The following is a 27,977-nucleotide window of genomic DNA, read 5'->3' on the forward strand; positions in this document are numbered from 1 at the left end:
ATTGTAAGTACTGAAGCGAAGGATCATCGCTCATGTATATCTTCTTCGGTCTCGTCATGATGGGCCTGGTGGGGCGGTACTAACACCTCTTTGATTTCCTGTTCGTGTGAGTTTGAGATCATTTGATCCATGGTTACTTTAAGTTCCTTTGATTTTTTCGTATACTCTTGCAAAGAAGGTAACAACGATAGCACCTCTTTCTTGTCAAGCCTCACATCGGTCGCGCTTTTGATGGGGTCATTCAGCATCAAGTTCAGTTCGTTGCTATCATTTTTAAAAGTTACTTGGCCCTCTGGGCCTGCAAACCCGTTAGCAGATTCTAAGCCATATGAATATTCCATAGCTTTATTAAGTACTGGATGAAGATCTTTTTGTATTAGCTTCTCAGTAAGCCGCTTCTTATTGTTTGTTTTCAAATTCCTGCACAGCTTCCTGGTTTCTTCCAAAAGTTTTCGCTCACGTGAAAGATTTGCTTCCAATCTCTCACAGTTTTGTAGTTCTTGTGAATAGCGGTTTTGAATAAATTGTCTCTTGGAATAGATATACTCAATATCCAGGTCCCTTTCCGATATCCTGGAGGGGAATTTCGCCTGCCTTAGCTTCTTGTTTATTTTTGTCAGGATTATTTCAAGCAAGCGCTCCTTTTTGGAATAGATCCTTTCAACTTCATTATTATCGCCATGTGTCATTTGGCTCAATTCCTCTTCGTATTTTTTGAAGACGGAATCAAGGGCACTTACAGTGTTAGTCTCTAATAAACGAAGTATGGATTCTATCATTATTTTAGAAGGCTTTTTCCAATGCTTTAACTCGTAATTGCGCGGCAACCTTTCTCTATACTCAGCCTGTATCACCTTTCTGAATTCCCAAGGCCGTGCGCTACCTTCTTCACTTGTCGCGCTTCCATCCGATAGGTGGGGCTGCACTTGACTTATACTCTCCTTGCCAACCTCAAATCGGAGTTGTTTAGATCCTTCATGGTGACGTTGTCCCTCTTCTCCGTTCCTGTGGTCTTCTATTTCTCCCTCTTCAGCGTCATCAGAGTTTTCATAAAAAAGCGATTTCTTCGATTGAGCGCTTTTAGATTCTGGTGCCACGTCCAAACGCAAAGTTTTAATATCATTCACGTTCATAAGAATGCTGCTATCGCTTTCAGAGGCATTTCCGTTGGGTGATGAATCCATAGCCTGATCATTGCTAATTGAATCGTTTTCAATATCCTGCAAAAAATTATCTCTATCAGCTCCCATACAGTATGTTTAGCTCTAGTATCGTTTCAAATAATGGTATTCAGGGCCCAAGTTCTCTTACTAACTATTTCTATGTATCTCTGTTAACTTAGAGATAGTAAACAAATAATCCGTATTGTGACGCTCCGGGTAATATACACGTTAGCAATTTTACAAATATGAAATAATGTCAGGATAGTAGTATATATCAAGTTTTTCTCTTACCTACCTGCTAACAAGTAGGAAGAATTGTTATGATAAATATAAAAAAAACAGTAGTTTCTTTCCAAATTTTTCTACTTAAGTTTAGTTATACTGTACCTAGGTATATATAAATATATATAAATAAAAGTGGCCAAGAATAAAAGAACGCACCCATATTGCTGACTTAAAAGTCATCATCAAAGTTGATCTCCTTGGATGGGGTAGCAGACTTAGACATGTCACTAGCCTTTTGGTAATCGGAGACCTTCTTTTCAAAGAAGGTGGTCTTACCAGCGGTAGCGACATCTTCCATGAATTCGAATGGGTTGACAGCGTTGTAGTATTTTTCGTTACCGAAACCTTGTAATAGACCGTCAGCGACAAATTCTATGTAAGTGTGGATGCTCTTCAAATCCATACCGAATTTTTCTACTGGCAAAGAGTTTGAGTAGTATTCCTTTTCAATTTCCACAGCTTCAGTAATGATTTTTTCAATGATCTTGACATTTGGCTTGGTTCTCAAATGAGCAAACAACAAACATGAAAAATCGGTGTAAGCACCTCTGTCTCTACAGATGTTTCTGTTGGCCATGGCCAAACCTGGCATGATCTTCTTGTCAGTTAACCAGAACATAGAAGCGTAGTTACCAGCTTGGAAAATACCTTCTTTTGCAGCAAATGCTACTAGTCTTTCAGCATACAAGCTGTCATCGTTGGAAATCCATCTTTCGATGAAGGCAGCCTTGTGCTTGACTTCAGGCAAATTGGCAATTTCCTTAAATAGAGGGATGTTCTTAGGTTCCTTGAAGAAAGCATCAACCATCATGGAGTAAACTTCAGAGTAGATGTTTTCCATCATAATTTGGAACCCGTAAAAACTCTTACCTTCAGGGTTTTGCAATTGGGCAGAGAAGTTTTCGATCAAGTACTTGTTGACAAGGTTGTCGGAAGAAATGGACAAAGCCAACAAGTTACCGATATAGGTCTTTTGGTCTTCAGTCAATTTTTGGAAATCTTCAGCGTCCTTAGCCAATTCGATTTCTTCCGCAGTCCAGAAAGAGGCTTCAACCTTCTTATAAGCAGCCCAGATTTCGTGGTATTTGATAGGGAACATAACGAATCTACGGCTGTTTTCCATCAAAAGGATTTCATCCTTTTCAGCTTCCTTCATATCATGACGTTCTTTTTGGAAAGTCTTCAAGAATTGATTGTGAGCTTCCATTATAATAATTGATTGTATGCGTTGCGCGGGGTTGTGTGGCTCAAAAAGATCTGTATTTGTATTAGCAAATTTTTATTTTCCCTTTTAAATGAATTTTTTTTTCTGTTTCGAGACAAGGCCTTTTGCAAAAAAAAAGTAAAAAAGTGAAAATTGATAGTGTAAGGGGACAGAGGTGGGGTCAGAAACCAATGTATCTATTGATAGTTTTTTTTGATCGAAAAGCCAAGAGGCAAAAAATGAAGAAAGTGGGAGATAAGGAATAAAACTTTAGGAACATGGAGATTCATCGCCGTTTTTATACGCCAGAGCTTCATAAGACCAGGAAAGGAACGGACGTCGTCCACCGATTACAGTAAGCAAAGAGGATGGTGTTGCCACAACAACGCCCATCGGGAAGGCAAGAGACGCTGTGGTGAACAATAACTGCCAAAACGTGGTTCTTGCACACTGAAAGCGGCGCACGAGAACGCGCTTTTCAGCGTGCGAAATCTTGCACTGTCCGGTTTCCGGTACTCGGTGTTGGGTGGTCGTACCTGCCAGTACCATCAGTGCGGTGTGTGGGCGGGGTACCCTCAAAAAGGGAAACGAAGGTAGGCGCACGGTGCTTATTAAGCTTAGAGGCGGCCTCGCTGAATGAGCAGACCACACAAGCGATGGAGGCTCTCCAGGAATTCAGTGGAGTGGGGCTTGCTCATGTTCTGTTGCTGGTTTAGGATGAAAAAAAGAGCGGGTTGGATAGTTTGCCATGGCAACCACTTTGGAAGCGAAGTCACATAGACGCGTAAACACTCACACGGTATATTCGTATAGCAATATGTGATAGTGGCGACACTCAGGTGGTTCTTGTGGCCTTATCTCCAGATTCCTCAATTTCTGTGAAACGTAAACATTATGGGAATAGGCTAGACGCGTATTTCATTTTATTTTGTTTTATGAAAAGTAGACTTTCCCGTCTTCGCCGCTTCCCTTTCTTGCCTGCACTACTCGTTCTAATGGAAAAAAAAAAAAAAAAAAAAAAAAAGAGAAAAAGAAAGATAGGCTTGCCATTATCCAAAGGACTAGTGCTTAAGGAACCCCAAAAGATTAAATAAATATATAAAAAAATTAATGGTTGCTAAGAGATTCGAACTCTTGCATCTTACGATACCTGAGTATTCCCACAGTTAACCGTGGTCAAGATTTTTTCTTGAATCAGGCGCCTTAGACCGCTCGGCCAAACAACCACTTATTTGTTAAAATTTTGTATCTCAAAATAAGATACCTCAGCATTACTAGATTTATCAAGCTAGATCGACCAAGACGTAAAACATGTAGGGAGCAGACGAGATTGAGTATATCAGGCAAAATCCTACTTGCCTAAGATTAACCGAACCAGCCAACCGTATAAATACCCGAACAATTAGTTTAGATCCGAGATTCCGCGCTTCCACCCTTTAGTCAGATTCGGATCTTATATAGCCTATGAATGGGATAAGTAACATTCTGTGAATCAACTTGATAATATGTCTGACAACAAGTTACTCTCGTAAAATGGCCTTAGGATTTTCAAGACATCCCGTATTACTCGAGCCCGTAATATAACATAAAAACGAGGACTTATATTGATAATTGCACTTTAGTTTAATTTGGCGCCAGATGCTCTCTAAGCACGTTCAGAATTCAGTATGCCTTGCCAGTGCGATCAAAAGTAGGACCACTGAAATAATCAGACAATCCTACCATCTTTCAGCACCCTCATTCGCGTAAATGTAATTTACCGTGAGCTCAGAGAGATTTATAAGGGAGAGAGTCTTTAAGTTATAACCCAGAAGATAATAGCCCCGCGGCATTGTCCGCTCGGACAGCCGCAAAAGCCAAATACCAGATAAATTGTTTGTCCCTGTTAGTTTGTCCGAAGTGATAAGAATTACAACCTCTCTTTGAGCTTGCTTTTGTTATCTCTTCTGTCAATAATATAGAAATGGGCTTTACACTGGTATATTACCCGCAAAAAATTTCCGATATCTTTAAACTAAAGTTATTAAATGAATTTCTTGCATGGCTGTTATCAACACCTGAGATAGGTTTGGGTGCCTATCGAATCCGGAGGGCAAAAAGGACTGCCGCTACCAATGGGGCCCGCTTTCCTCATTGAGCTGTACTCTTGACGAGTCCCTACAAAGTCGGAAAGACGTCATATGAATAGTGTCACATACAAGATAGGCGAATACATAGCGACGTATTTTCTCTCTTTTCACTCACACAAGCCGCCGCCACTGATTCTTAGTCTTCTTTTCTCTTTTGTTTCCGGTGTATTCTAATTTTTCCTGACGTTCCGAAGAGTAAAAATCCCAGCTCTGAGATTTACAAAATCGACGAAAAGAGGTTCCGAGTGGATATGTATCAGCTTTCAAACTGGTCAATCTTCTTACTACAACAACAGTTTGAGTTTATTAAATCACGAAAATGGGTCTATCATCTATCTTTGGTGGCGGTGCACCATCACAACAAAAGGAAGCAGCCACTACTGCTAAGACAACGCCAAACCCTATAACCAACGAGTTGAAGAACCAAATTGCCCAAGAATTGGCTGTGGCTAATGCGACTGAATTGGTGAACAAAATTTCTGAGAACTGCTTTGAAAAATGCTTAACCTCTCCATACACTACAAGAAACGACGCATGCATTGATCAATGTTTAGCCAAATATATGAGAAGTTGGAACGTCATATCAAAGGCTTACATCTCTAGGATTCAAAATGCCTCTGCTTCTGGCGAGATCTAAAAACGTAGCCAGGATTAATTTACTGCGCAGTATATACCCATACTTGTATATAAGATTTACAGGATAACTAGGAACATATCTTTCACTTTCAATAACATTAAAGAACAGCATTGTTCTATACTTGCTTGGTATAGATATATACAAAATACATATATAAGATGATAAGGCTTGATTCTTTTTTCTAATTTTCTTTTTCCTTCTGGTAGAATATAAAAATTATGATTAGTATTTTTGAACGTCTGACAGACAGGTTTGTTCGTGTCTATTGCCATTCTGAAATTCGAATGTGCTTTGGCGAAACATAGATCTGCATCTCATACAAAGTTGAGCGCCTTTATGAGGTTGGATTAATCATGAACAACCAGCCAAAAAAAAATAATAAATAAGAGGAGAGCCATTTAGATAGCTTGAGTGTGTGATGTAGACAGTGTTTATTCATCATCGTCGTCATCATCTCCGTCACCTGCAGCTATTCGAGCCTTGACATCTTTCCATAACTTTCCTTTATTGTGGTTTTCGTACCAAGAAGTAATAGCAGTATCAAATACAGTCTGGAAAACAAAGGCACCTGCGAAAATAGTACCAACAAAAACAGCGTTCCGTTTGAAAAAGGTTTTATAAAGTGATGAGAAGGACTACACAAAATTGATGCATTGTTAGTAACCTGAATGGGAATACATAGAACCTATCCATAAAATTGCTGTCATAAGTTTCGCTGAATCGTTGCGCTTATCGACGGAAAACTGATGTTCAAAGCATCTCTAGGGCCTTGCTAGAGATGATTCACCGGATAACTTTTCAGCCTGGTTGTGAATCAGCATATACACATCAACATACCATTTTTAGCTGTATTGCTATTGTTACTTTACGAAATCGCGAAGAATATGTAATCAGGTTTTAACAGTTATTGAGTATTTATGACAGGACATTAAATATAAACTGCTAAGTCAGAGCCTGGGAGGGGATGACATTAGGGAAAGGCCCAAGGATTAAGCAATTTTTAGGCCCTAGAATTCTTTCGGCATTGACTTCCCCGCGTTTGATTGGGTCGTGTATAACGATATATAATAGCGACTGGTGAAATCAGAGGTTTTCTCAGTGGGAATAAAGAAGCAGTGATAGTCAATTCGAAGTCTTTGTTATAAGGGTAAAATGGCCTCCATTGGCAATAAAAATAAAATTTTATAAAGGCGCAAGTGTTCAAAAATGTGTAGATTTATATACAAATATCATTACTATTAAACAAAGTAGAGGGCTCGGGCTCAAAAACAATATCTACCAGATCTCCCGTTCATCAGAATCATCATTATCATCAGAGTCATCCTCATCGAGGTTTCTTGGATTTGTATTTCTTATGATAGTAGCTCCATCGAATTGGGGCCCTAAAAACTGCAAAATTGGTGGCGGATTTTGAGGTGCATCATCATCGCCATTTCCTTGCGGCTGAAGAGTGTTCCTGAAATTCTCGAAAAATTGAAAAAAATCACGTACTCCACCACCAGCGATACCTTCTGCACCAACACCAAATAAGTTAGCGGCCTGTCCAGTTTCATCATCAACGTCCATGTCATCATTTCCCTCCGTGAAAAACCCGTCTTCCCCTTCTTCCATATCTTCATCATCTTCATCTGTTGGAGGTACTCTTCTTGGTCTTGGTTCTCTATTAAATGCAAATAAGAAGCCGTTGGAAAGTATAGTCACTCGAAATTCGTCACCCATTACTCTACTAATATAGCCTGGGATTTCATTATTAATCCATAATCTGTTTAAGTGCTCATATCTTTTTAAATTCAAGGTGGTTAAATCACCTCTTCTCATGGCATTTCTACCAACCTCACCGTGTGAATTTAGGTATGGTGCTGATATAAAAATGTTAGAGGGAGGCTGCGTCAAATGGAGACAGACTTCACTCGAATTAGGCATTAGGAAAGCGCCGAATGGCTTAAAACAATTTTTATTCAAATGCTTGGTCATTTCATGGCGATCCGCTCTTAGGTGCACTTTGACACCACATGTCAAACATATTTTAAAATCTAATCGATTATCAGCATTCTTCATGTGCTGGGACCGCTCTTCACGTAATTTGATCTCCTTGGATTGAGTAACATAAGTATTCAAATATTTTGATAAATCTATCAGTTTTATAATGCCACAATATTCATATGGGATCTTCTCCAAATATGGATGTAATGGTACAACAGCATCCTGGGTTGTCAAAAGATCGACTAATGATTCTTTTTCGGTGATCATTTTCAATGCCTTATTGACAAACTCAGGCATATCTTCGAATTCCAGCTCCTCTTCAACCTCAAGACCATTGATAATCAAAGTTTCATTCTCAGAATCCTTCACTAGTTCATGTAGCACTTTGACGAAGACTAAGCACCTTCTTATCGTAGGAAGAAGACTCTTTAACAGGAATGTGTAAGCTAAATCATAAATAATACTCTCAGAGTCCAATCCCTCCATTCGTAAATCAGATATGCTTCTCAGGGCGAAGAGAATATTCTCGCTCACCTTAACAACATCTCCAATTTTTGATGCTTCAACGTACAGTTTAGTAACCTGTTCTGCATCAGAGATGCCTTGAAGGAAATCTCTTAGAAACTGTTTAGAGAAGGTTGTCAATGCTTCTGTAACAGTTTGTCGAAATGAAACTGGAGAAAATAAGACGCTTCGAACGATATATTGGAAGAGTTGATTTTGGTTCCATACAGTATCGGGCTTCTGCGGGTACGGTTCAAACTCCATGCTTGGTTTTCCAATGACAAAAGTGAATAGCATAATGCAGACTAAGATATTCTTTAAGGTCTTGTATTTCTGTTCCCTGCTTCTGAAGAATGATATGCTGTGTGGTTTTTCTAACCTAGAAGCAACTTCTAACATTGAGATCGTATTTGCCCAGTGCACACTTAATATTAAAGAAACGTCCTTGTGAGAAAAGTCGGCCTGTTTCTTTACCGCTTTATCAAAACCTTGACATTGAGATATCATCAACGAAAATATAGAGTTTATTGTACGATAATCTTCTTCGGTAAAAGGTTTGAATAGCCTTGACAATATGTCCAAAGAAATTTCAGCTTCCAAAAACATACTTAAGGACAAACCGGTATTTGCCTTTGAAGTCTGACAAAGAGGTAAAGTACAATTCGAAAATGTTTGGCATAAAGGACATATAAATGCGTTCGATGAAAATCTCTTTTTTTGAACGTACCTCTTGAAACAGTTATGATGGATGTGATGATTACAGGATACAAATACTTTCCTAGATCCACAACTACCGTTCTCCTTCAAAGCCTCTAAAACATCATCGTCAATATAAGCTTGTTTTTCATCATCATTATAGAAACCATCCCACATGGGCATAAACTCATTCGGGTTGAAAATATTACCAGGCCTAAATATTGGAGTATGATCATGGTACGCAGGTATCACAAAAAAATCGGTTGAACTGGAATCTTGACATAGTGCGCAGGTAAAGTCCTCTGATTCATATACTTTTTCACCAATCATATCAACGTCATTATCCTGCTCATCAAATTCGGACTCGTGCTCTTTCATGAATTTGGTTTGTTGATTATTAAACTTGGCGAGAAGCCTTGCTTGATGTTTCTTGGCCAATCTTCTTTTACGTTCCTTCTCTGTTTCTTGTAGGTTAACTCCTTGGCGTAGTTTCTTGTCTTTATAATTATCAACGTATTGGCTGCCAAAACTGGCAATCAATGACTCGAAAAGTTCATCAGGTTTTTTCATTATCATCTTCTCCAACAAATAGTCAGCTTTACGGACAATACTTTCTGAAAACACGTCCGATTTAGCGTTGGCTATGCTCAATAGTAAATTACATATAGGCTTTGACAAATAAGCTTCTGGTATAGAGTCCTTACCATTAATCAATTCATCGTCCCTAAATATGCCATGAATTAGATGTAGTAGTTCATTGAGAAAAGTGCTATCCTCCATATCTAGACATACCTGGAGTAGTTTATAGACCACTTTGGCAAATACCGTATTCCTTGTAAAAACACCCAAATTGAGAGCATCTTTGTCTAACTGCTTTATGGATACTTGGGGTACTAGCACGACTTTTGATATTTCGTCCTTGTCCTTAGCCAAATGTGTTTTAATAATGGTTGCACTACTTTCGAATTCATTTTCCAAATTTAACAACTTTAACGGATCAACTTTTGCATACAGGCTTGCCTTTAATTTAAAGACGCCGTTGTCGGCCAAGCCCTTAGGTTCAACGAAAACAGAGACTTCCTCAAGCGCTTCGTCAAACTCGGTAGTATCTTCCGTTAGATAGTCTGGAACAGATCTTAACAACTTTGAATACGAAAGAGGTTTCATGTAAAGGTTATAGATGATTGAGTTTTTGATTTGGTCCATTCTTCTATCCTTTAACGAAGAAAAAGTTTTAAAATATTGTCTCTCAGTCAATATTTGATAAATAAAGGCAATAAATTGTTGAATGATAAATGAAATTTTATCTTCATATACAGTGCGCTGATACTCTACCTCGCCTGTAAACCAGTCTAGCAACTCCCATCTATCAAGGAGATTGTATATTAATCTCGGGATGTCATCACGTTCCCAAAGAATAGCTAATTGGTTCAAATGTATATCTCTGGAATAGGAGCCCAGCTCAGGATTGTTTTTATAATACGATGCTTGGTGTAACACTGACATGCCATTTCTGACCCAAAATCCGACGTCGATCTGAGAGCACAATACCACTGATCTCAAAGAGAAATCCGATATCTTCAGAAAATCTGGGCAGTCTTCTAATGCTTCGTACGCATCCTTCAAAGGGACTTTTTCAATAAGAAATGAAAGCATTGTTTGTAGAGGATTCATGAATGCAACTCTTTCATGACTTACACTGAATTTAATGATCTCATGAGAATCATATATTAACTTGTAGGTTAGCGATCTACTGCCTAAAAACGAACTGATGATTCTTATAGTATTTAAAACTAGTTTCGGGTCAATAGAATCTTTTGATTTTTCGCTAACTTTTTCTGCTGTTTGTATGATACTGTAAATCGAGGTAGTGTATTCTAAATAAGAGATGAAATTTTGATCTTCATGAAGAACATGTTCACCTTCTTTACGCTTGATCTTCCATGCTCCATTGAAGAGCTTACACAGAGTTAATAAAGATATTATTTCCTTCGGTCTTATTGGGATATTGGGATCATGCACCTTACTCAATAAGGTTTCAACTGTGTACAAACCCTGCTTGAACGATATACTGTAACTCTTCGTTAGATTACTTTTTTGAACTCTCTGCCAAATCAATACGCCGCCCTCTACTTTACAAAACTCTTTAAAAATGTCTATAATTGACCACACAATGTCCAGGAAACTTTGGTTCTCAAAAATATTTTTGGCGTTTGTAGGGCATGTAAATAACTGCACAACACACTCTCTTATAGCTGTTAGCTGGGGTTCTCTATCCATGTATGCCACAGATCGTGTGATGTGATTGAATATCTCCACTACTTGCTGACAGAAAATAGGCTTGTATAAATTTGAAGAGGCTAACGTAGGTATGATTACATTCTGAATATCTTTTCTCAGTCTTTTCCAATATCTGTTATCAAAATATAGAATATGCTGTAGTCTTGTATTAGAATATGTTCTTGATGTTGGAGTTTCTATGTCATTTATCAATGGGGAAAGCGAATGAGTGCTCGATTCAGGTAAAATCTTATGATGACCCAAAGGAATTTGATTTCCATCTGCGAGAATAGATAAATCGATATATCTGTAGGGATCATTCTTATCGAACTTATTGCTGAAATATTTTTCTATTACCGGTGTCATGTCACGACATTCCGTGGCGTTTAAGTATTCTGAACAAAGAGTTTTGCCCATCATGTTCCTGAAAGTAGTTTGGAAGGAGGAATTTGGTATATTTAGGCAGTGTGTAATCCAAAGGATAATATATTTGCATGTTTCTTGATGAAGGTATTCTGACCATGATGTTAAAGTGGCACTTAAACCGTTCGTTTGAACAGCAAAGAACCCACCTAGAACAGATGATAAGTCTTGTGAACATTTCAACATTGCTCGACCTTCTCCGTCGATCCTGGAAGTTAATAGATCAATGTGTACGTTATCTGGAACACCTTGTCTCAAGGCCGTCGTGGCTTGAGAGTAGTTGTGATATTCGTCGTTGTATATTATTACCGTATAATTTTCGGGATCAATTTTTGCGAGCGATGGAGATGCCTCAGGACTATTAGAAGGGCTAGTCTTTGCTGTTGTCGTTCCATCGAACATATAATCGTTTTCATATTTTAAATCATTCAAGAACTGAGCTCTTTCATACATTTTACCTTGTTGTGTCATCTCTCTCAACTTGATGGTGATATCTTTCTGTATTGTGGGTAGAGGTTCAATATTCTGGTTGAAGACATCGATAAAATAGTCAAATACCTCTGCAAGAACCAACTCTACCAATGCTGCATTTACCGAATCTTTCCATACATCTTCTTCCTTTATGCCAGTGTCTGCGGCGGGATCTTCTGATATATCTTTTTCTTGTTCTTCAGCTTTGCAATGAAGTGGAGAATTCCAAGCCTCTTCATCTCCACAATCACAAATCCCGCTAGTGAATTCAGTACATATATCGGTACAAACATGATGATTTACATGGTCTTTCGGATTGAAACAATGAATACAAAGCACACAAGTATCATCGCAACCACATTCATGACATCTATACAAGGGTTCTCCTATTTTGAATTTCCTCCCACAGTTTCTTCCGGTATGTTTATGGACGTCTCCTATTTTGGATTCATCTATCTTATAAAAGGAAATGGTCTTTTGAGATGTTATCTTATCAATGTCCACAGCATCCTCTAAACTTTCAGGGAATACAGCAAGCTCTGGATTAGATAATTTTTGTTTTGGGTGAGCATTGAATAAAGTAGGCAAGTTTTTTCCGTTATTGGAAATGATAAAGTACAAATATCTGTAAATGAACTCCTTAAGGGCTCTGCTCATATCAGCCCTTTCGGTAGGACCTCTCGTAAACCTAAAATAGGGGAGGTTATGAATAGATCTCAATGTTCTCCTAATGTGAGCTTGTAAAGATCCTAAGTCATCATCAGCAACCGACATATTGAAATGTGCTATGTATGTGTGTGGCTTGTTAAGGTGGGAGTGCTCAGTAAGAAAAAATAGCAAACTGAAAGGATACAGGAAACTTCAACTACCTTCGTCCGAAGATGCGAAGAAAAAGGGAGAAGGTGGTTAAAAAACTTATAATGTATCGCGATAAGGAGGGGGCCAAAAAAAGCAGGACGCTACTATTAAAATAGTTTTGCTTTTATTAAATGCCCAATTTCACGCTATATGCAAAATTAAAGAAAAAAAAAGCCTAATGAGGAATAAAGCAGTTTTATTGAGGTAGGATAAAAAGGGCCTAGCAATGATATGAATATCTCTTTCTTTCTTAAAGTATACCGAAGTCTTTATACTCGATCGTTAGCTCTACCGGGCGTTATCAGTATAGTTTGCCACTGGTCAGTTGCCTTTTTGGCCATTTTATGCAAATTCAATCGTAAGAGGAAGAGAAAAAAACGCCGTCGCATCTCTTTCTTTTTACGCTTACCCGGTGTTACGTTATGTGACGTTTATATGATATATTTCTCGTATTTATTATATTATGAATCGTGAAAACGAATTAAGCTATGCTTACAACTTGGTTTCTTCTAGTTTCACAGCAACCTCGTCAGCCTTTGTAGCGCCTGGATACTTGGTACCCTTATTCTTTGGTTTCTTGACCTTCTTCGACTTTTGTGGAGCGGCGACTGGATAACCTTTCTCGGATGCCTCTTGGAATTCTTTATTATTGGCAAATTCTTGTCTGATTGGCTCCAATAATTCGTTGATAGCGTCAGCAACACCAATTTTTAGATCAGGTGGGGACAATTTTTCTTCTTTAAAGGCCAATTTCATGTCTTCGAAGGATTTGTAGGTAATTGGACCACCGAACTTTTCTGGTCTATCAATGAAAAATTCAAAGTGATTTGTACCGAACTTTAATTCTTGGATTGGTGCAATGACATATTGCACAAATGACAACAAACCATTGTCTTCGACATTACCGGGGCTACAGAATGCACTGTTGATCTTCTTCTTGACTTGTTTTGGCTCTTCCAAAAGATCGATTTTTGAATTTGGATCAGAGGCAGACATTTTACCGCCTTGAGCCAAACCTGGGACCATGGGATTCATTAAGTGTGCTCTCTTTTTGTAACCCAAACTTGGCAAATTTTCTTCCGCCAATACAAAGATTTTTCTTTGGTCAACACCACCGAACTGGCAGTCAACATCTAGAAATTGTTCGTCCAACGCTTGCATCAAAGGATAGATGAGCCCGCTTAATAATGGATTGGCCACTTGCTTGACGACATCAGCGCCTGCCCTTTTAGCATCGTTTTGCGAAACAATGTTGGATAATCTAAAGATATCCATGGTATAGTCTGGTGTCAGCTGGTAAGAAGAGCCAACAACGAATCTTAGCTTATCAATTGGAACATTGATACTTCTCAAAATAGCTTTGATGGTCAATTCGTAGTATTTGGCCCTGTAGTTCACCACTTCCAATGGCGCCTTCATGTTGTCCAAGAAGGCGTGCAAGTCAGCTAAAAGAACAGTCACTTCACAACCTGCTTTCAAGAAATCAGCAAGCTTGGTCATAGGAACGAAATAACCACAATGAGGTCTTCCAGTGGGCGCTGTACCCCAGTACAATTTCAAATGTCTCTTTTGTACTTCGAGCACATCTTTGATGATTTGTGGGTTCAAGACTTCTTGCAAGTTCTTGGTAATGAGACCGAATGCCTCTCTAGGGTCAACCGTGATAGCAGAGGACATGTTAAAGTCAATTAGCGTATGCAGTTATGGATGCTAATCTCGCTTGACAATGACTAATTCATGTTTTAAAGAACAGAAATCACTTTTTTCATAAAATTTTTCTAATTTGTAAATATTCATGTTCGAGTGCCGTTTATAGTGATCCTCGAACAAGGACCTTCTTCGCCTCCATGATAAAATAAAATTCATGACAGGAAAGAAAGTATAGATGGTTCGAAGGTTGCAGAGTAGTTAGGGAGGCATATTCGAGTGTGCGCAAGGATGTCTAGACGCAATCCACCAGGCGGTAGAAACGGGGGGGGTCCGACTAATGCCTCTCCCTTTATTAAAAGAGACAGAATGAGAAGAAATTTTCTGAGGATGAGAATGGGCCAAAACGGTAGCAATTCGAGTTCCCCAGGCCTACCAAATGGAGACGGCAGTAGGGGATCTCCTGTAAAAAAAGACGATCCTGAGTATGCTGAGGAGAGAGAGAAAATGCTTCTACAAATCGGTGTTGAAGCGGATGCTGGTAGGAGCAATGTGAAAGTAAAAGACGAGGATCCCAATGAATATAATGAATTTCCCTTAAGAGCTATTCCAAAAGAGGATTTAGAAAACATGAGGACACACCTTTTGAAGTTTCAAAGTAAGAAGAAGATCAACCCTGTAACAGACTTCCATCTCCCCGTAAGACTGCACAGAAAGGATACAAGAAACTTGCAATTTCAGCTAACAAGAGCAGAAATTGTTCAAAGGCAAAAAGAGATTTCTGAATATAAAAAAAAGGCGGAGCAAGAAAGAAGTACACCCAACTCAGGCGGTATTAATAAATCAGGGACGGCTTCGCTCAATAATACTGCTAAAGATGGTTCCCAAACACCTACTATTGACTCTGCCACCAAAGACAACACGGCGAATGGTGTAAACTCCTCCGCTGCTACTGCAGCTGGGTCTTCTGTCCTTCCTACTAGCCCTATTAGTGTGTCCACCGTTGAAAGTAATGGAGTGGCAAATGGTTCAAGTAGTGCAGCTAATGGTTTGGATGATAATGCACCTGCACCTAATCCAGTCAATGGCAAGCTGTTAGTGACAAAACTGGAAGACGCGGGTCCCGCTGAGGACCCTACTAAAGTAGGAATGGTCAAGTACGACGGGAAAGAAGTGGCTAACGAACCGGAATTCGAAGAAGGCACCATGGATCCATTAGCAGATGTGGCACCAGATGGAGGCGGTAGAGCCAAACGAGGAAATTTGAGAAGGAAAACCCGTCAACTGAAAGTCCTTGATGAGAACGCCAAAAAGCTGAGATTTGAGGAATTTTATCCATGGGTCATGGAAGATTTCGATGGGTACAACACATGGGTGGGCTCTTACGAAGCAGGTAACTCAGATTCTTACGTTTTGTTAAGTGTAGAGGATGATGGAAGTTTTACCATGATCCCTGCTGATAAGGTTTATAAGTTCACTGCAAGAAATAAGTATGCTACTTTGACCATCGACGAGGCGGAAAAGAGGATGGACAAGAAAAGTGGTGAAGTGCCACGTTGGTTGATGAAGCATTTGGATAATATAGGTACAACTACAACTAGATATGACAGAACAAGGAGAAAGCTTAAAGCTGTTGCTGACCAACAAGCTATGGATGAAGATGATCGTGATGATAATTCTGAAGTAGAGTTAGATTATGATGAAGAGTTTGCCGATGATGAAGAGGCACCAATTATAGATGGTAATGAACAAGAAAATAAAGAATCAGAACAAAGAATCAAGAAGGAGATGCTGCAAGCTAATGCGATGGGTCTTCGTGATGAAGAAGCTCCATCCGAAAACGAAGAGGATGAATTATTTGGTGAAAAGAAGATTGATGAGGACGGTGAAAGAATTAAGAAGGCATTACAAAAGACCGAACTAGCAGCATTATACTCCTCAGATGAAGATGAGATTAACCCATACTTATCTGAATCTGATATAGAAAACAAAGAAAACGAATCGCCCGTTAAAAAGGAAGAAGAGTCGGACAGTCTATCCAAATCCAAGAGATCCTCCCCAAAGAAACAACAAAAGAAAGCTACAAATGCACATGTGCATAAAGAGCCAACTTTGAGGGTGAAAAGTATTAAAAATTGTGTCATTATCTTGAAGGGAGATAAGAAAGTACTAAAAAGCTTCCCAGGGGGAGAATGGAATCCACAGACAGCAAAAGCTATAGATATCAATAATAATGCATCAAATACAGCGTCTTCGCCAATCAAACAGGAGGAAGGTCTAGATTCTATAGCAGCCGAAAGAGAAGAAACTCCAGCGCCTACCATAACAGAAAAAGATATTATGGAAGCCATTGGTGATGGTAAAGTCAATATCAAAGAATTTGGAAAGTTCATTAGAAGAAAATACCCTGGCGCGGAAAACAAGAAGCTAATGTTTGCCATAGTTAAAAAATTATGTCGAAAGGTGGGCAATGACCACATGGAATTAAAGAAAGAGCAGGTTAGTTTATAATGTTATGTATTTAATAAGTCATTTAGTTTTCGTCCTTTTCATTATTTCCTTATCCTTTTCATCTAATCGTATGCCGTTTTACATTATGTTGTTATTTTAGTTGGACTAATCACACTTCCTTATCCTGTTTTATGATTTCTTCCGAGTAAAGAATCGGAATTCTATTAAACTTTGATATATTGTTACTTTTGTATTATACAGTTCTATGCGATGCGGACTGTCCTTGAAAATAACCTAGACCACTTCGACAATTTCATCATCTTCATCGTCATCTTCTTCTTCTTCATCGTTATCTTCGTCTTTTTCCTCTTCCGCACTCTTTGATGGCATCTCTTCCACTGTTCCCGCACCTGGCTCGCCTCTCATTAACGTATTAACAATTCTATAACACAATTCACCAATATCTTCATTTTCAACGTTTTTATGCAGCTCCCTCACTAGTGGATAAACGGACTTGTCCCTTAAATACTCTCTTCCAGCATATGTCGTACATAGTAGAAGTATACTTTCTAAATGGCAGCATATAATGGCAGGAACTGGATCTCTTTCCTTGTCCTCTGGCAATAATTGAAGTTCATCCGGTAAGTTAAACATATCTTCCTCATCAATTTCAGAATCTTTAGCACTAGCAATAGGTAGCAAAATGTAAGGCAACAGGTTTATTTTTTCATCTTTAAGTAGTCTTTCATGAGTTTCAGAATCAAACAGGGAATTCTTTATTGTAGAAGCGACACCTTCTCTTCTAACTTTTGCATCATATTTTTCAGTAAATACTAGTAGTTTTGAAATAGGAACAACCCCATCATATTTCTGTTCCTCAATAAAATACATCCTGCCCAATCTAAATCTCGAGATGTCCGCAAAAAAAAAGGCTAAATAGTTGAAACTGGCATATTTTGTTAATTTTTTGTCATAGCCTTTAACAAAGCAATCCATTAGACAATCCATGGCTCTTAAACTCTTAAAAACGTCTTTATTCAAAGCAGCTAGCCTCAAACCGTCATCGATTTCTTCACCGCCAGAATTTCTTTTGATATCCAAAGTGGCAAGTATGGCATCATCCTTGGCTAAGTTGCTCAATAAAATACACATTATATCAGCATTTGGATTGGTTAAGTCAACGATTTTCCAGATCAAAAATTTTAAGAACTTCTTATCGTTATTCAATATAATATTTCTTACCAACTTATCTTCAGATAAATTGACCAATATAGTGACACCTTGCTGAATAATAACACGGGTACCATGTTCTGGATCCATGATCATTTTTATTATATCCTTAACAGGTCTGTAGTTATCATTCTTGAAAAATTTTGAAGTGGGACCAGCACTAAACCCGACCAGATTATCAATAGCAATTTGTCTTACGGTAGGTTGTGGGGAATGTAAGAATTCTACCAATTCATTTAATTGTGAGGTCATCTCTCAATTTTTGTTGATTTTTGTGAGCTATGTTCGGCTTTTATATTGAATATGAATACCTCCTTAATAAAGAATAAATTCGCTGTTATAATGATAGATACTCTAAAAATTGATGAGATGAGCACTCAATATGAAAAAAAATGGGAAAAAAAATGTTTGAAGAGCCTTTCGAGGAAACATAAGGAAAAACCCCAAAATAGTAATAACGTCTGAGGTGATAATTGCTCTCATTGAAAGGCAGAACTACCAGTAATATCCTTTTTGGTTCTACAGCCATCAGATGAAATATAACTGCGAATTGCCGGTCAAGACACCTGTTTTTTTCTTCTTGTTAGTTTTACGATAGCAAGTGAAAAAAGTACTACGAACTGGGAAATGAAGAGCTTCGGTAAAATTCCATAACATTATCATCCTATTTTGGTACTCGTTTTTCCTTAAGGGACAGCTATCAAGATTCAAAAAGGATGTATTTGCTTAACCTGAGAACCTACTAGTTTTATATTTCCTCTTATATAGTAATGTTACAATTGGCCCTACCTAGAATTGTGTTTTAATTGTTATTTCATCTGCTAGGACAACTGAAAATCACATACGCAGGAGATTTATCTATGCATTAAAACCTTTTTGACGGTTTTCCCTTATATTGTAAATGCGATAGCTCCTCTTCGACGCTCAGTATAACGTTTCTTAAGTGATTCTCTGCGTGCTGTTCTAGGTGGCTTTCTACCAAATCCCTTATTTCAACAATCTTTTCAGTCATTGGTAGAGCTTGGTTAGAAACTTGACCACTGTTTAACAATAAATCGAAAATAACGGTCCATATTTCCTTTTTCCAATACCTTTTAAAGGGCTTCTTTAATTTACACCTTCCATCTTGCAGTTGAATCGTTTCTATGAATTTTCCAAAAAGCATCGAATGTATGACACCCGCTAATCCATAATAATCTGCTTCATAACTCCATGGCTTACCTGCACGCATCTCCCAACAATCTTGCTGGTCAGCCTGCCAATTTGATTTGAATTTCGTTCCAGGTGGTAACAGTGTCATATCAAATGATCTGCCAAAATCTATTAAATAAATTCCCTTGTTTTCCCAGCCGTCCTTTCCATTGCGCATATAATGAGCACCTAGGGGCTCACCTCGTTTTTCTAATCTAACCATGCAGTTATCTGGCTTCAGATCACCATGTATTATTCCCACTTCATGTATCTTTTCAAGTACTTTCATTAGCTCGACAGTGATAAACATGCACAGGTACTCATCCATTATTCCATTGCCGTCAATTGTCTTTTCCCGTTGTAAATTAATTAAGTCCAAAACTGTACCTTGACTGGCGTAGTTCAAGACAAGGTAGCTCTCATCAAGGAACAAATGTAATGCACTAGCGTTGATTATTGATTTTAAAATTGTGCTTTTCCTCAACCTAAACTCCACTTGGCTCATTATGTAATATTCCCACACACTTGCCGGCTTTTCTACCTTCAACGCCCGCAGATGTCCCTGACTAGACTCTGCTAAATATACGGTGGCATAACCTCCTTCGCCCAATTCTCCGCGTATACAATATAAGTCACCTGTCTTCTTAAAATCAACAATTGGGTTCTTGTTTTCGTTGCGAGATACTCTATGGATTTTTTTCAATAGAGAACTCATTTTCAATTCTTGGTTGTAATTGTAAAAGGTATTATATTGAGATAGCGGGGGTGAAATTTCAGACAAAAACTTTGCTCTCAAAATATTGCTAAGTGGGTTTTCAATAATCACAGGTGGTTGATTTTCTATTTTAATGAGAGGAGGTATGCTGGTTGGGTAATGCTCTTTATTATTTTCCAGATGTTTTGCGGTTCGTAAAGGCTTTTCTACTTGTGGTTCAGGTTGTGTGAGGAATGGAGAGCTTTGGACATTTGTACTTGTCAATTCTGTTTGTGTTTCTGTGTTATCCCCCGATTTCTTATTTCCTGCCTTCATTCGTTCCTCAGGTGTCTGGATTATAGGTAGCACATTTGTTTCAGTGGTTTCCTTTATAGGTGTCATGTAGTCTCCCCTTTCTGGCCGTGTGCTACTAATCGGCAATCTTTCATAAAGATCATTGGTTTCATTTATTGTGGTAAATTGTTGTGGCGCCGCCTCTTCTTTGAGATCTTTTACTTCAGTTAAATCTTCAATATTCTTAGCCGTGAATTCTTGCGTAAAGTTTTCGAAGACGTTAAACTTACTTGTTGTGGTATCATCGCCATCTAATAGCGCACCAGGGGCCGAATAATGTTGATTGAACATGGAAAAGACCTCGTTCATAGCATCTTTTGAAAAAGCTGTTACGGTTGGCGAACGAGAGGCGTTGGTTGTTAGTGAAGGCTTTACTGGTGTCACATGCGCGGGATTACCATCAACCACAGGTTTTAAAGGTAAAATGGACGTTGTAGTTTGCACTTGTACCTGTGTACTATTGTGATGTGTGCTTTGGCTGGGATTATCCTCGTCTCTAAATATCTCAATTCGCGTAGCCTTGGGAACAGCGGGTGGCTGGGATGAAGGCAAGTGCTGCCGCCTTTCTACGAGCACATCAAGCTTACGTTTCTTGCTATTTTTGTCACTGGTATAATTATTGCTATAATTTTCGGCGTGCTTCTCACTTCTGGGCTGCATCTTATATAATCCTTTTATCATTGCCAATATTTCTTCGGTGTTGAACTCTTCGTCGTTTTCTGGATACATAAGATTAAAATTAAAAACTATTCGTTCAGGTTTCCGTCCAGGAGTATTGATTAGTTTGTAGACTGGATCGTTAGATTGCTTTTGATCAGCATATACTGAAGTTTTTTTATCACCATTCTCTAAGCGTTGATTAGCGGGGTGTTTATAGCCATTCAAATCAAGCCTTTCCGTTCCTGCCTTAAAGTCAGAACCCAATATAGAATCTTGATGTGCATTGGGAGCAGTCTTACGAACTTCTATGTTAGAACTCAGTTCTTTTCGATTTTCCTTGTCATCAGTCATCAATGATGAGGTTAAAAATTTACGAATGAAAAAGGGTGCTCCTCCATAATTTATCCTTTCCCTTAATCTTTCACTTGGATCAGATACACTGTGCTGGTTTTCTAGGATATTCATTTCTCGGAGCCTGTCTTCATAATTGCTTAATGACTTTAATAACCTGTTATAAGGCCTGCAATTGTTTTCAGCGCCTAATTCTAATAACATTTTTGCTTCTAGAAAAAATTGAGCATTTTCTAATAGTTTGGAGAACTCTTCGTAAAACAACGAAAGCTTAGTTCCAATTCCCTTCTTAAACATATACGTAAAAGTATTCTCACACTCGTGGAAGTTGTTGCTAAGAAACAAATTTATATACCAAATCCAAATTTTTAAAAATCTGGGATCGTTTCTATAGGTTTCCAAATCTTGTATATAAATCAAGCACCTTTCCATTGTATTTCGAAGAACTTCCTGACCTGAATCAGAATCCACTTCGATATAGTTGGTGCTAATCCATATCATATAGTCTAAAAACAAATCTAAAGGGTCATCCATATCCTCTAAATCATTCAGAAGTCGCTCTTCATAAGCTATTTTTGTCTGATTCAACTGGCTACGCTGCTCTTTTTGAGATGAGCTAACGCCTTTCGATTGTGGAAATGTGTCTTTATCTGATTCATAGCCTCGTACAGTTGAACCTAAGTCTAAATTCATTTCCTAGTCTTATTCAGCGTTAACATCAAACAAAAAGATCCGTTAATAGCCTTTCCATGGTGAAGTCTTTATACTCTACATTCAAGCCTCTATAATGTGTATGGATTATCAACGCTTTTTTTCTTTATTTACTTCCTATCGCGTATCGAAAGCGAAACAATCAAGACAATAAAAAATCGTGTTTCTTTCAGGATGTGCTATGGACGTGAAGTCAAAATATTAGACATATCCCTAGAAAATCAACTATCGAGCTGTTGGAATGAAATTCTAATATCATCTATTTAGTAGTATATTATCACATGCGGTGTAAGAGGATGGCATAAAGATTGAGAAACAGGAATAAAATTATTATGTGAAATTATCGATTCCCTTTTGTGGATTACAAGATCCTTGAGGAGAACTTCTAGTATGTTCTGTATACCTAATATTTTATGGCCTTTAATGACAACGGTCCCAATAAGTATCCAATTATTCACATGGTTCTCACATAGAAATAGAACAAGCTTAAGTTAGATACGAAGTTCCTTTAATATTTCCTTGGGTAAGCTCTCTATCTTACATCACACAACTAAATAGCCTTGTTGGCGCAATCGGTAGCGCGTATGACTCTTAATCATAAGGTTAGGGGTTCGAGCCCCCTACAGGGCTTTCTTTTTTATACACCACAACAATATTAAATTTTCACCGTATTTATTGTATCCCTAATAATAAAAGAAAAAATCCCGTAGTTAGATATTATATAGATTTTTCTGTTATATTATAAATTTAGTATTTATTTGATGCCATTATTTTTTTCTCCACTCTCAGATGTTACCTAGCGATCACGAATATTGTTCAGGGAGAGAATATTTTTACTTATAGGAAAGTCAGTAAAGCAGTTACAAGTACGGAAAAAAGTTTTCCTTGTCTTGGTAAGCTCTGAGCAAACTTGGCACCGTTAGCAATTTGAACAGTGTTCGTCGAGCTTACTTCGGAGGAAGAACTTTGGACCGTAGATGTGTGTTCACTTGATGTTTGAGCGGTTGAACTGGTTTTGTCATTACTTGATGTTGCGACACCACCCTTATCCTGTACAGGACTGTCCGAGGATACGGAAGATTGTTGACTAGTTGGGGCAACCGTAGACCTAGTAGTAGATGAAGCAATGGCAGATGTCTTAGTGGAGGAAATAGTGGATTCACCTGAAGACGAGGAAGATACTGTTTTTTTCGATGAAGAGGTGGATTGCTTGGCGGACGAGCTAATGGAACTAGAAGCGGTGACTGATGAAGAAGCAGACGTTTTAGATGGAGTAGCGGTTGAGGAAGATGAAGATGAAGATGCGGCAAATGAGGAAGTGGAAGATGCGGCAGATAAGGAAGATGAAGATGCAACAGATGAGGAAGTGGAAGATGCAGCAGATGAGGAAGGTGAAGAGGATGCGGAGCTGGTGGAAATACTACCGCCGTTAGCCAAAACAGCAAAATCTTCTTGAGCTTGGTCGTATCTGCCATAAATAGAACCATCATCGGCTTCGATAGATTCCCAGGAACCAGATTCGTCACCATAGGTGTATTTTTTACCGGTAGAATAATCAGTTACAATGACCTTTTCAATGTACATGGTGAAGGGGGCATCATTGTAATCAGTTTCACCACCAGCCCATTCAATGGTACCAGCAGCATTGTCTGGGTCACCACCGGCCCAAATACCCATCATTAGGTACATTGGAGATTGTGGGTAACCTTCGCTTGATGTGTTTGATAATACTCTGACAGATTCTCCGTCGAGGTACCAAGTTGTTTTATCCATCGCCCAATCTAAAGTATAGTTATGAAATTTATCAGTAGGAGTGTCGACACCGTGGAATTCACCTCTGTCGTATGTCGTTGTATCTCCTTTAGAAAAGAAGTTGGATTGGAATTGAGTGTTGTCACCGCCTACCCATTCAATGTCAATTTCATCTAAATCATCACTTTGTAAGTAGAATGATGAAACGATACCGGTACCATTGGCAGCTTTTAAGATGACTTCCAATTTACCATACATGATGTAAAAGTTAGATTTTAAACTTGGATTATCATATCTTTTCGCTAGTGTCATTGATAAGCCATCGGAACCGTAGTTGATTTCACCTGCATGCTTCAAGTCGGTAAACCATTTGGATGAGGATGAGAAATCTTCGCTAAAACTAGTTGCCAGAGCTGTATCAGGCGTGCAACCTGTAGTCTTTAGTGGGTTGCACGAAGCAGCGCTCGAAGTGGCAGTCGCACTGTCTGTAGTAGCAGTACTTTCAGCAGCTGCCAGTATAGAGAATAAGGAGGAGGCACTGAGTACTGTTATTAGGTCAAGCACTTTCATAATCTTTTAGTATATTGAATTTAGTATAAATAGTATACTATGTTAGCCTTTCCCTGGGTAAGCGATTGAATCTTAGAATATAGAGAAAAAGTAGGCAATCAATGAAACTTCCAAAAATGTTTCACCTTTTGTGCTTTTTATGCTGCGAACCAGCAAGTATTTATATAACACGGATTGCTGCATGGGAAACCAGTAACCATATGCTCTAATTATATCACATTCCCAATATGGAAATACTACTTCTTGATCGAGCGAAAAGTTACTGCCATTGTAATTAATATAATGTCATTTTCGTATCCTATGCCACGAAAAGCAAGCCCTCAGACATTCTAGCGCATTACAGCCCAGATCTATTTTTACTTTCTTGAAAACGCCATCGAAATAATCGCCAAAAAAAATCGGTCGGCTGGGAAAACGCGTCATCAATCCAACGGACCAAGGAAAACTAAGCCACTTTACGCGGTTCGCGATTTCCGTCCAGCCTCTTTTCAATGAGAAAGAGGAAAGTAAAAATGATAAAAATGAAACGGACAGGAATTGAACCTGCAACCCTTCGATTGCAATCTTATTCCGTGGAATTTCCAAGATTTAATTGGAGTCGAAAGCTCTACCATTGAGCCACCGCTTCATCTTGAAATATTTAGCCGAATAGAATCTTACTAGTCTGCCCGAACTTTGTGCTTTTCTAAAATTCACCCTTACAGTTATTGTCAGTTTTGATAATTAGTGTCGAAATGTAATAATAATTAAGAATAAAAAGAAAACCTCTGTTGGAATAGATAAGAGAAGACTATTGTGTATCGACTAGTATTTATATTACTAGTATTATCATATGGCGTAATAAGATGAATAAATAGTCACCAAGTTTGATGAAAGCTTAAAGGTAGAGATGATAATGTAAATAGGACAATGACTTAACAATACATAAAATGGAAAATAAAAAAAAGGTATTAATATGTAGAGTTATCTAGTTCCGTTTGTGAACTCATATGTCCCCAAGGAGAACTTCTATTACGCTCTCTACTCATCAATTAATATCTTCAAGAAAAACGGGTTACCAAAAGTTGCCCGACAATCTATATGGTCTACCCCCATCGCTCTCTTGGCGCACTGGCTTCCGAGAAAAACAGATAGATGGATCTTCGTCACCGTATGTTCACCATGTTAATCTCCTATTATAGGGTTTGTGTGATCAAGATTATGTCATATATGGCTTCTGAATGTAGTTCCTTAAAATATCATGGCATTCTGCGAGTGTAAGAGATAATGGAAGGGATTTTGTCACAAGTGCGCAAGATCCGATTGTTTCAAGAAACAGACCAACCATCGTCATTTACCTTTCTGACCAAAATCCCTTCTTTTTGCTAGCTCTCTCCGGCTACCTCACCGTTTGAGTTTTTCTTAGTCCATGAAATTGTCACCCTATCCTCGGAAAAAGAAACGATAGATGCTCCTAGTGCCGTTTTTTCGAAGCTTGAAAAAAAAAAAGCAAAATATTCAATTTTAATGCCAAGGAGTTGAGGAAGGTGCATTTTTGCCTTATTGAACATCCTGTCGGATTTTTTACAATCTTTATAGTGCTAATTTGTTCATTTTTTTATCATAAAAAACAACCTTGGAAGGGATTTCATCAAATAGCATACCATCAGCGTTATTACAGTTTATCGTTCTTCCCAATATTTTTTGACGTATAGTATTACCACTGTCTGACTCATTGGTACACAGATATAGATATACAGCCTCGAGATAAAAATGCCTAGAAACCCATTGAAAAAGGAATATTGGGCAGATATGGTTGATGGATTCAAGCCAGCTACTTCTCCAAGCTCCGAGAATGAAAAAGAATCTACCACATTCATTACGGAACAAACTTCCAAAACTGATTCTGCATTTCCATTAAGTAGCAAAGGTTCGCCTGGCATAAACCAAACTACAAACGACATCACATCCTCAAATCGCTCCCGTCACAATGGAGACATAGAGCATGAAGACATCAACAACACCAACCTGAGTAAAGATCTATCCGTGAGACATCTTTTGACCCTAGCTGTTGGTGGTGCCATAGGTACCGGTTTATATGTGAATACAGGTGCCGCGTTATCCACAGGTGGTCCGGCCAGTTTAGTCATTGATTGGGTTATTATCAGTACGTGTCTTTTCACCGTGATTAACTCCCTTGGTGAGCTTTCCGCTGCTTTTCCCGTTGTCGGTGGGTTCAATGTTTACAGTATGCGTTTTATTGAGCCTTCTTTTGCATTTGCAGTGAACCTAAATTACTTAGCTCAATGGCTAGTTCTTTTACCATTGGAATTGGTGGCTGCATCTATTACTATAAAATACTGGAATGATAAAATTAACTCCGACGCCTGGGTGGCTATCTTTTATGCCACCATTGCCCTGGCTAATATGTTGGACGTTAAGTCATTTGGTGAGACTGAATTTGTACTATCCATGATCAAAATCCTCTCCATAATCGGCTTTACCATCTTAGGTATTGTTTTATCCTGTGGTGGCGGACCTCACGGGGGCTATATTGGTGGTAAATACTGGCATGATCCAGGTGCTTTTGTAGGGCATGGTTCTGGAACTCAGTTTAAGGGTTTATGTTCTGTTTTTGTTACCGCTGCGTTTTCTTATTCCGGTATTGAAATGACTGCTGTTTCTGCTGCCGAAAGTAAAAACCCAAGAGAAACCATCCCCAAGGCAGCAAAGAGAACTTTTTGGTTGATTACCGCCTCCTATGTGACTATATTGACTTTAATTGGTTGCTTGGTTCCATCCAATGATCCTAGGTTACTAAACGGTTCAAGTTCAGTGGATGCTGCTTCATCTCCTTTGGTTATCGCAATTGAAAACGGGGGCATTAAAGGTTTGCCATCATTAATGAACGCTATTATTTTGATCGCTGTTGTTTCTGTGGCTAACAGTGCTGTCTATGCATGTTCAAGGTGTATGGTTGCCATGGCTCATATTGGTAATTTACCGAAGTTCTTAAACCGTGTTGACAAAAAGGGGAGACCAATGAACGCTATCTTGTTAACTTTGTTTTTTGGTCTGCTTTCCTTTGTGGCTGCAAGTGATAAGCAAGCTGAAGTCTTTACATGGTTGAGTGCTTTATCTGGTTTGTCGACAATTTTCTGTTGGATGGCCATCAACCTCTCCCATATTAGATTTCGCCAAGCCATGAAAGCTCAAGAAAGGTCTTTAGACGAATTACCGTTCATTTCTCAAACTGGTGTTAGAGGGTCCTGGTATGGTTTCATCGTTCTATTTCTGGTTTTGGTTGCATCTTTTTGGACTTCTCTGTTCCCACTGGGCGGTTCAGGAGCCAGCGCTGAGTCATTCTTTGAAGGATATTTGTCCTTTCCAATTCTGATTGTCTGCTACGTTGGACATAAACTATATACCAGAAATTGGACATTGATGGTGAAGTTAGAGGATATAGATCTTGACACCGGCAGAAAACAAGTGGATTTGGCCGTTCGTAGGGAAGAAATGAAGATTGAGCGAGAAACATTAGCAAAAAGATCTTTCGTAACAAGATTTTTACATTTCTGGTGTTGAACGGAAAAAAGATAAGCGCTCTACAGCGGGATTTCTAAATCATTGAGATTTTGTTATCTCAACTTTTTCCTTCCCACCTTTGCGGAAATCTGTGTATATTACTGCATCTAGATATCTTATCTTCGCGCGTATATTTAATTTTTAATGTATTTTTTTATAAGAGACTGCG

At 38.6% G+C, this 27,977-nt stretch overlaps 11 protein-coding genes and 3 non-coding genes across 14 annotated transcripts; 4 read left to right on the plus strand and 10 right to left on the minus strand.

Moving 5' to 3' along the window:
- Positions 1-23: 23 nt before the first annotated feature.
- OKP1 (Okp1p) lies at positions 24-1,250 on the minus strand (the record flags this gene model as incomplete). The annotated part of the gene is made up of 1 exon (XM_033910624.1): positions 24-1,250. The coding sequence occupies one exon, from the start codon at positions 1,248-1,250 to the stop codon at positions 24-26; it is 1,227 nt and encodes a 408-aa protein (XP_033766515.1).
- A 367-nt stretch (positions 1,251-1,617) lies between these two features.
- On the minus strand, positions 1,618-2,655 carry RNR4 (ribonucleotide-diphosphate reductase subunit RNR4; the record flags this gene model as incomplete). Its single annotated transcript, XM_033910625.1, has 1 exon — positions 1,618-2,655. The coding sequence occupies one exon, from the start codon at positions 2,653-2,655 to the stop codon at positions 1,618-1,620; it is 1,038 nt and encodes a 345-aa protein (XP_033766516.1).
- Positions 2,656-3,763: 1,108 nt separating this feature from the next.
- Positions 3,764-3,878, minus strand: SPAR_Gtrna32L. The gene has a single exon. It is a non-coding gene; the product is annotated as a tRNA-Leu (tRNA).
- Positions 3,879-5,100: 1,222 nt separating this feature from the next.
- TIM13 (protein translocase subunit TIM13) lies at positions 5,101-5,418 on the plus strand (the record flags this gene model as incomplete). The annotated part of the gene is made up of 1 exon (XM_033910626.1): positions 5,101-5,418. One exon carries the CDS (start codon positions 5,101-5,103, stop codon positions 5,416-5,418), a length of 318 nt encoding a protein of 105 aa, XP_033766517.1.
- Positions 5,419-5,849: 431 nt separating this feature from the next.
- On the minus strand, positions 5,850-6,258 carry QCR9 (ubiquinol--cytochrome-c reductase subunit 9; the record flags this gene model as incomplete). The annotated part of the gene is made up of 2 exons (XM_033910627.1): positions 5,850-6,053; positions 6,256-6,258. 2 exons carry the CDS (start codon positions 6,256-6,258, stop codon positions 5,850-5,852), a joined length of 207 nt encoding a protein of 68 aa, XP_033766518.1.
- A 435-nt stretch (positions 6,259-6,693) lies between these two features.
- On the minus strand, positions 6,694-12,549 carry UBR1 (E3 ubiquitin-protein ligase UBR1; the record flags this gene model as incomplete). The annotated part of the gene is made up of 1 exon (XM_033910628.1): positions 6,694-12,549. One exon carries the CDS (start codon positions 12,547-12,549, stop codon positions 6,694-6,696), a length of 5,856 nt encoding a protein of 1,951 aa, XP_033766519.1.
- A 576-nt stretch (positions 12,550-13,125) lies between these two features.
- Positions 13,126-14,310, minus strand: TYS1 (tyrosine--tRNA ligase TYS1; the record flags this gene model as incomplete). The annotated part of the gene is made up of 1 exon (XM_033910629.1): positions 13,126-14,310. One exon carries the CDS (start codon positions 14,308-14,310, stop codon positions 13,126-13,128), a length of 1,185 nt encoding a protein of 394 aa, XP_033766520.1.
- A 261-nt stretch (positions 14,311-14,571) lies between these two features.
- TFG1 (transcription factor IIF subunit TFG1) lies at positions 14,572-16,791 on the plus strand (the record flags this gene model as incomplete). The annotated part of the gene is made up of 1 exon (XM_033910630.1): positions 14,572-16,791. The coding sequence occupies one exon, from the start codon at positions 14,572-14,574 to the stop codon at positions 16,789-16,791; it is 2,220 nt and encodes a 739-aa protein (XP_033766521.1).
- Positions 16,792-17,025: 234 nt separating this feature from the next.
- Positions 17,026-18,213, minus strand: HGH1 (Hgh1p; the record flags this gene model as incomplete). Its single annotated transcript, XM_033910631.1, has 1 exon — positions 17,026-18,213. One exon carries the CDS (start codon positions 18,211-18,213, stop codon positions 17,026-17,028), a length of 1,188 nt encoding a protein of 395 aa, XP_033766522.1.
- A 613-nt stretch (positions 18,214-18,826) lies between these two features.
- BUB1 (protein kinase BUB1) lies at positions 18,827-21,904 on the minus strand (the record flags this gene model as incomplete). Its single annotated transcript, XM_033910632.1, has 1 exon — positions 18,827-21,904. One exon carries the CDS (start codon positions 21,902-21,904, stop codon positions 18,827-18,829), a length of 3,078 nt encoding a protein of 1,025 aa, XP_033766523.1.
- A 575-nt stretch (positions 21,905-22,479) lies between these two features.
- SPAR_Gtrna33K lies at positions 22,480-22,552 on the plus strand. Its single transcript has one exon. It is a non-coding gene; the product is annotated as a tRNA-Lys (tRNA).
- Positions 22,553-22,759: 207 nt separating this feature from the next.
- Positions 22,760-24,244, minus strand: CRH1 (transglycosylase; the record flags this gene model as incomplete). Its single annotated transcript, XM_033910633.1, has 1 exon — positions 22,760-24,244. One exon carries the CDS (start codon positions 24,242-24,244, stop codon positions 22,760-22,762), a length of 1,485 nt encoding a protein of 494 aa, XP_033766524.1.
- A 522-nt stretch (positions 24,245-24,766) lies between these two features.
- SPAR_Gtrna34W lies at positions 24,767-24,872 on the minus strand. Its single transcript has one exon. It is a non-coding gene; the product is annotated as a tRNA-Trp (tRNA).
- Positions 24,873-25,996: 1,124 nt separating this feature from the next.
- Positions 25,997-27,808, plus strand: HIP1 (histidine permease; the record flags this gene model as incomplete). Its single annotated transcript, XM_033910634.1, has 1 exon — positions 25,997-27,808. One exon carries the CDS (start codon positions 25,997-25,999, stop codon positions 27,806-27,808), a length of 1,812 nt encoding a protein of 603 aa, XP_033766525.1.
- Positions 27,809-27,977: the final 169 nt, after the last annotated feature.

Source organism: Saccharomyces paradoxus, chromosome VII (assembly GCF_002079055.1).
Source record: "Saccharomyces paradoxus chromosome VII, complete sequence".
Taxonomy (NCBI): Eukaryota; Fungi; Ascomycota; class Saccharomycetes; order Saccharomycetales; family Saccharomycetaceae; genus Saccharomyces; species Saccharomyces paradoxus.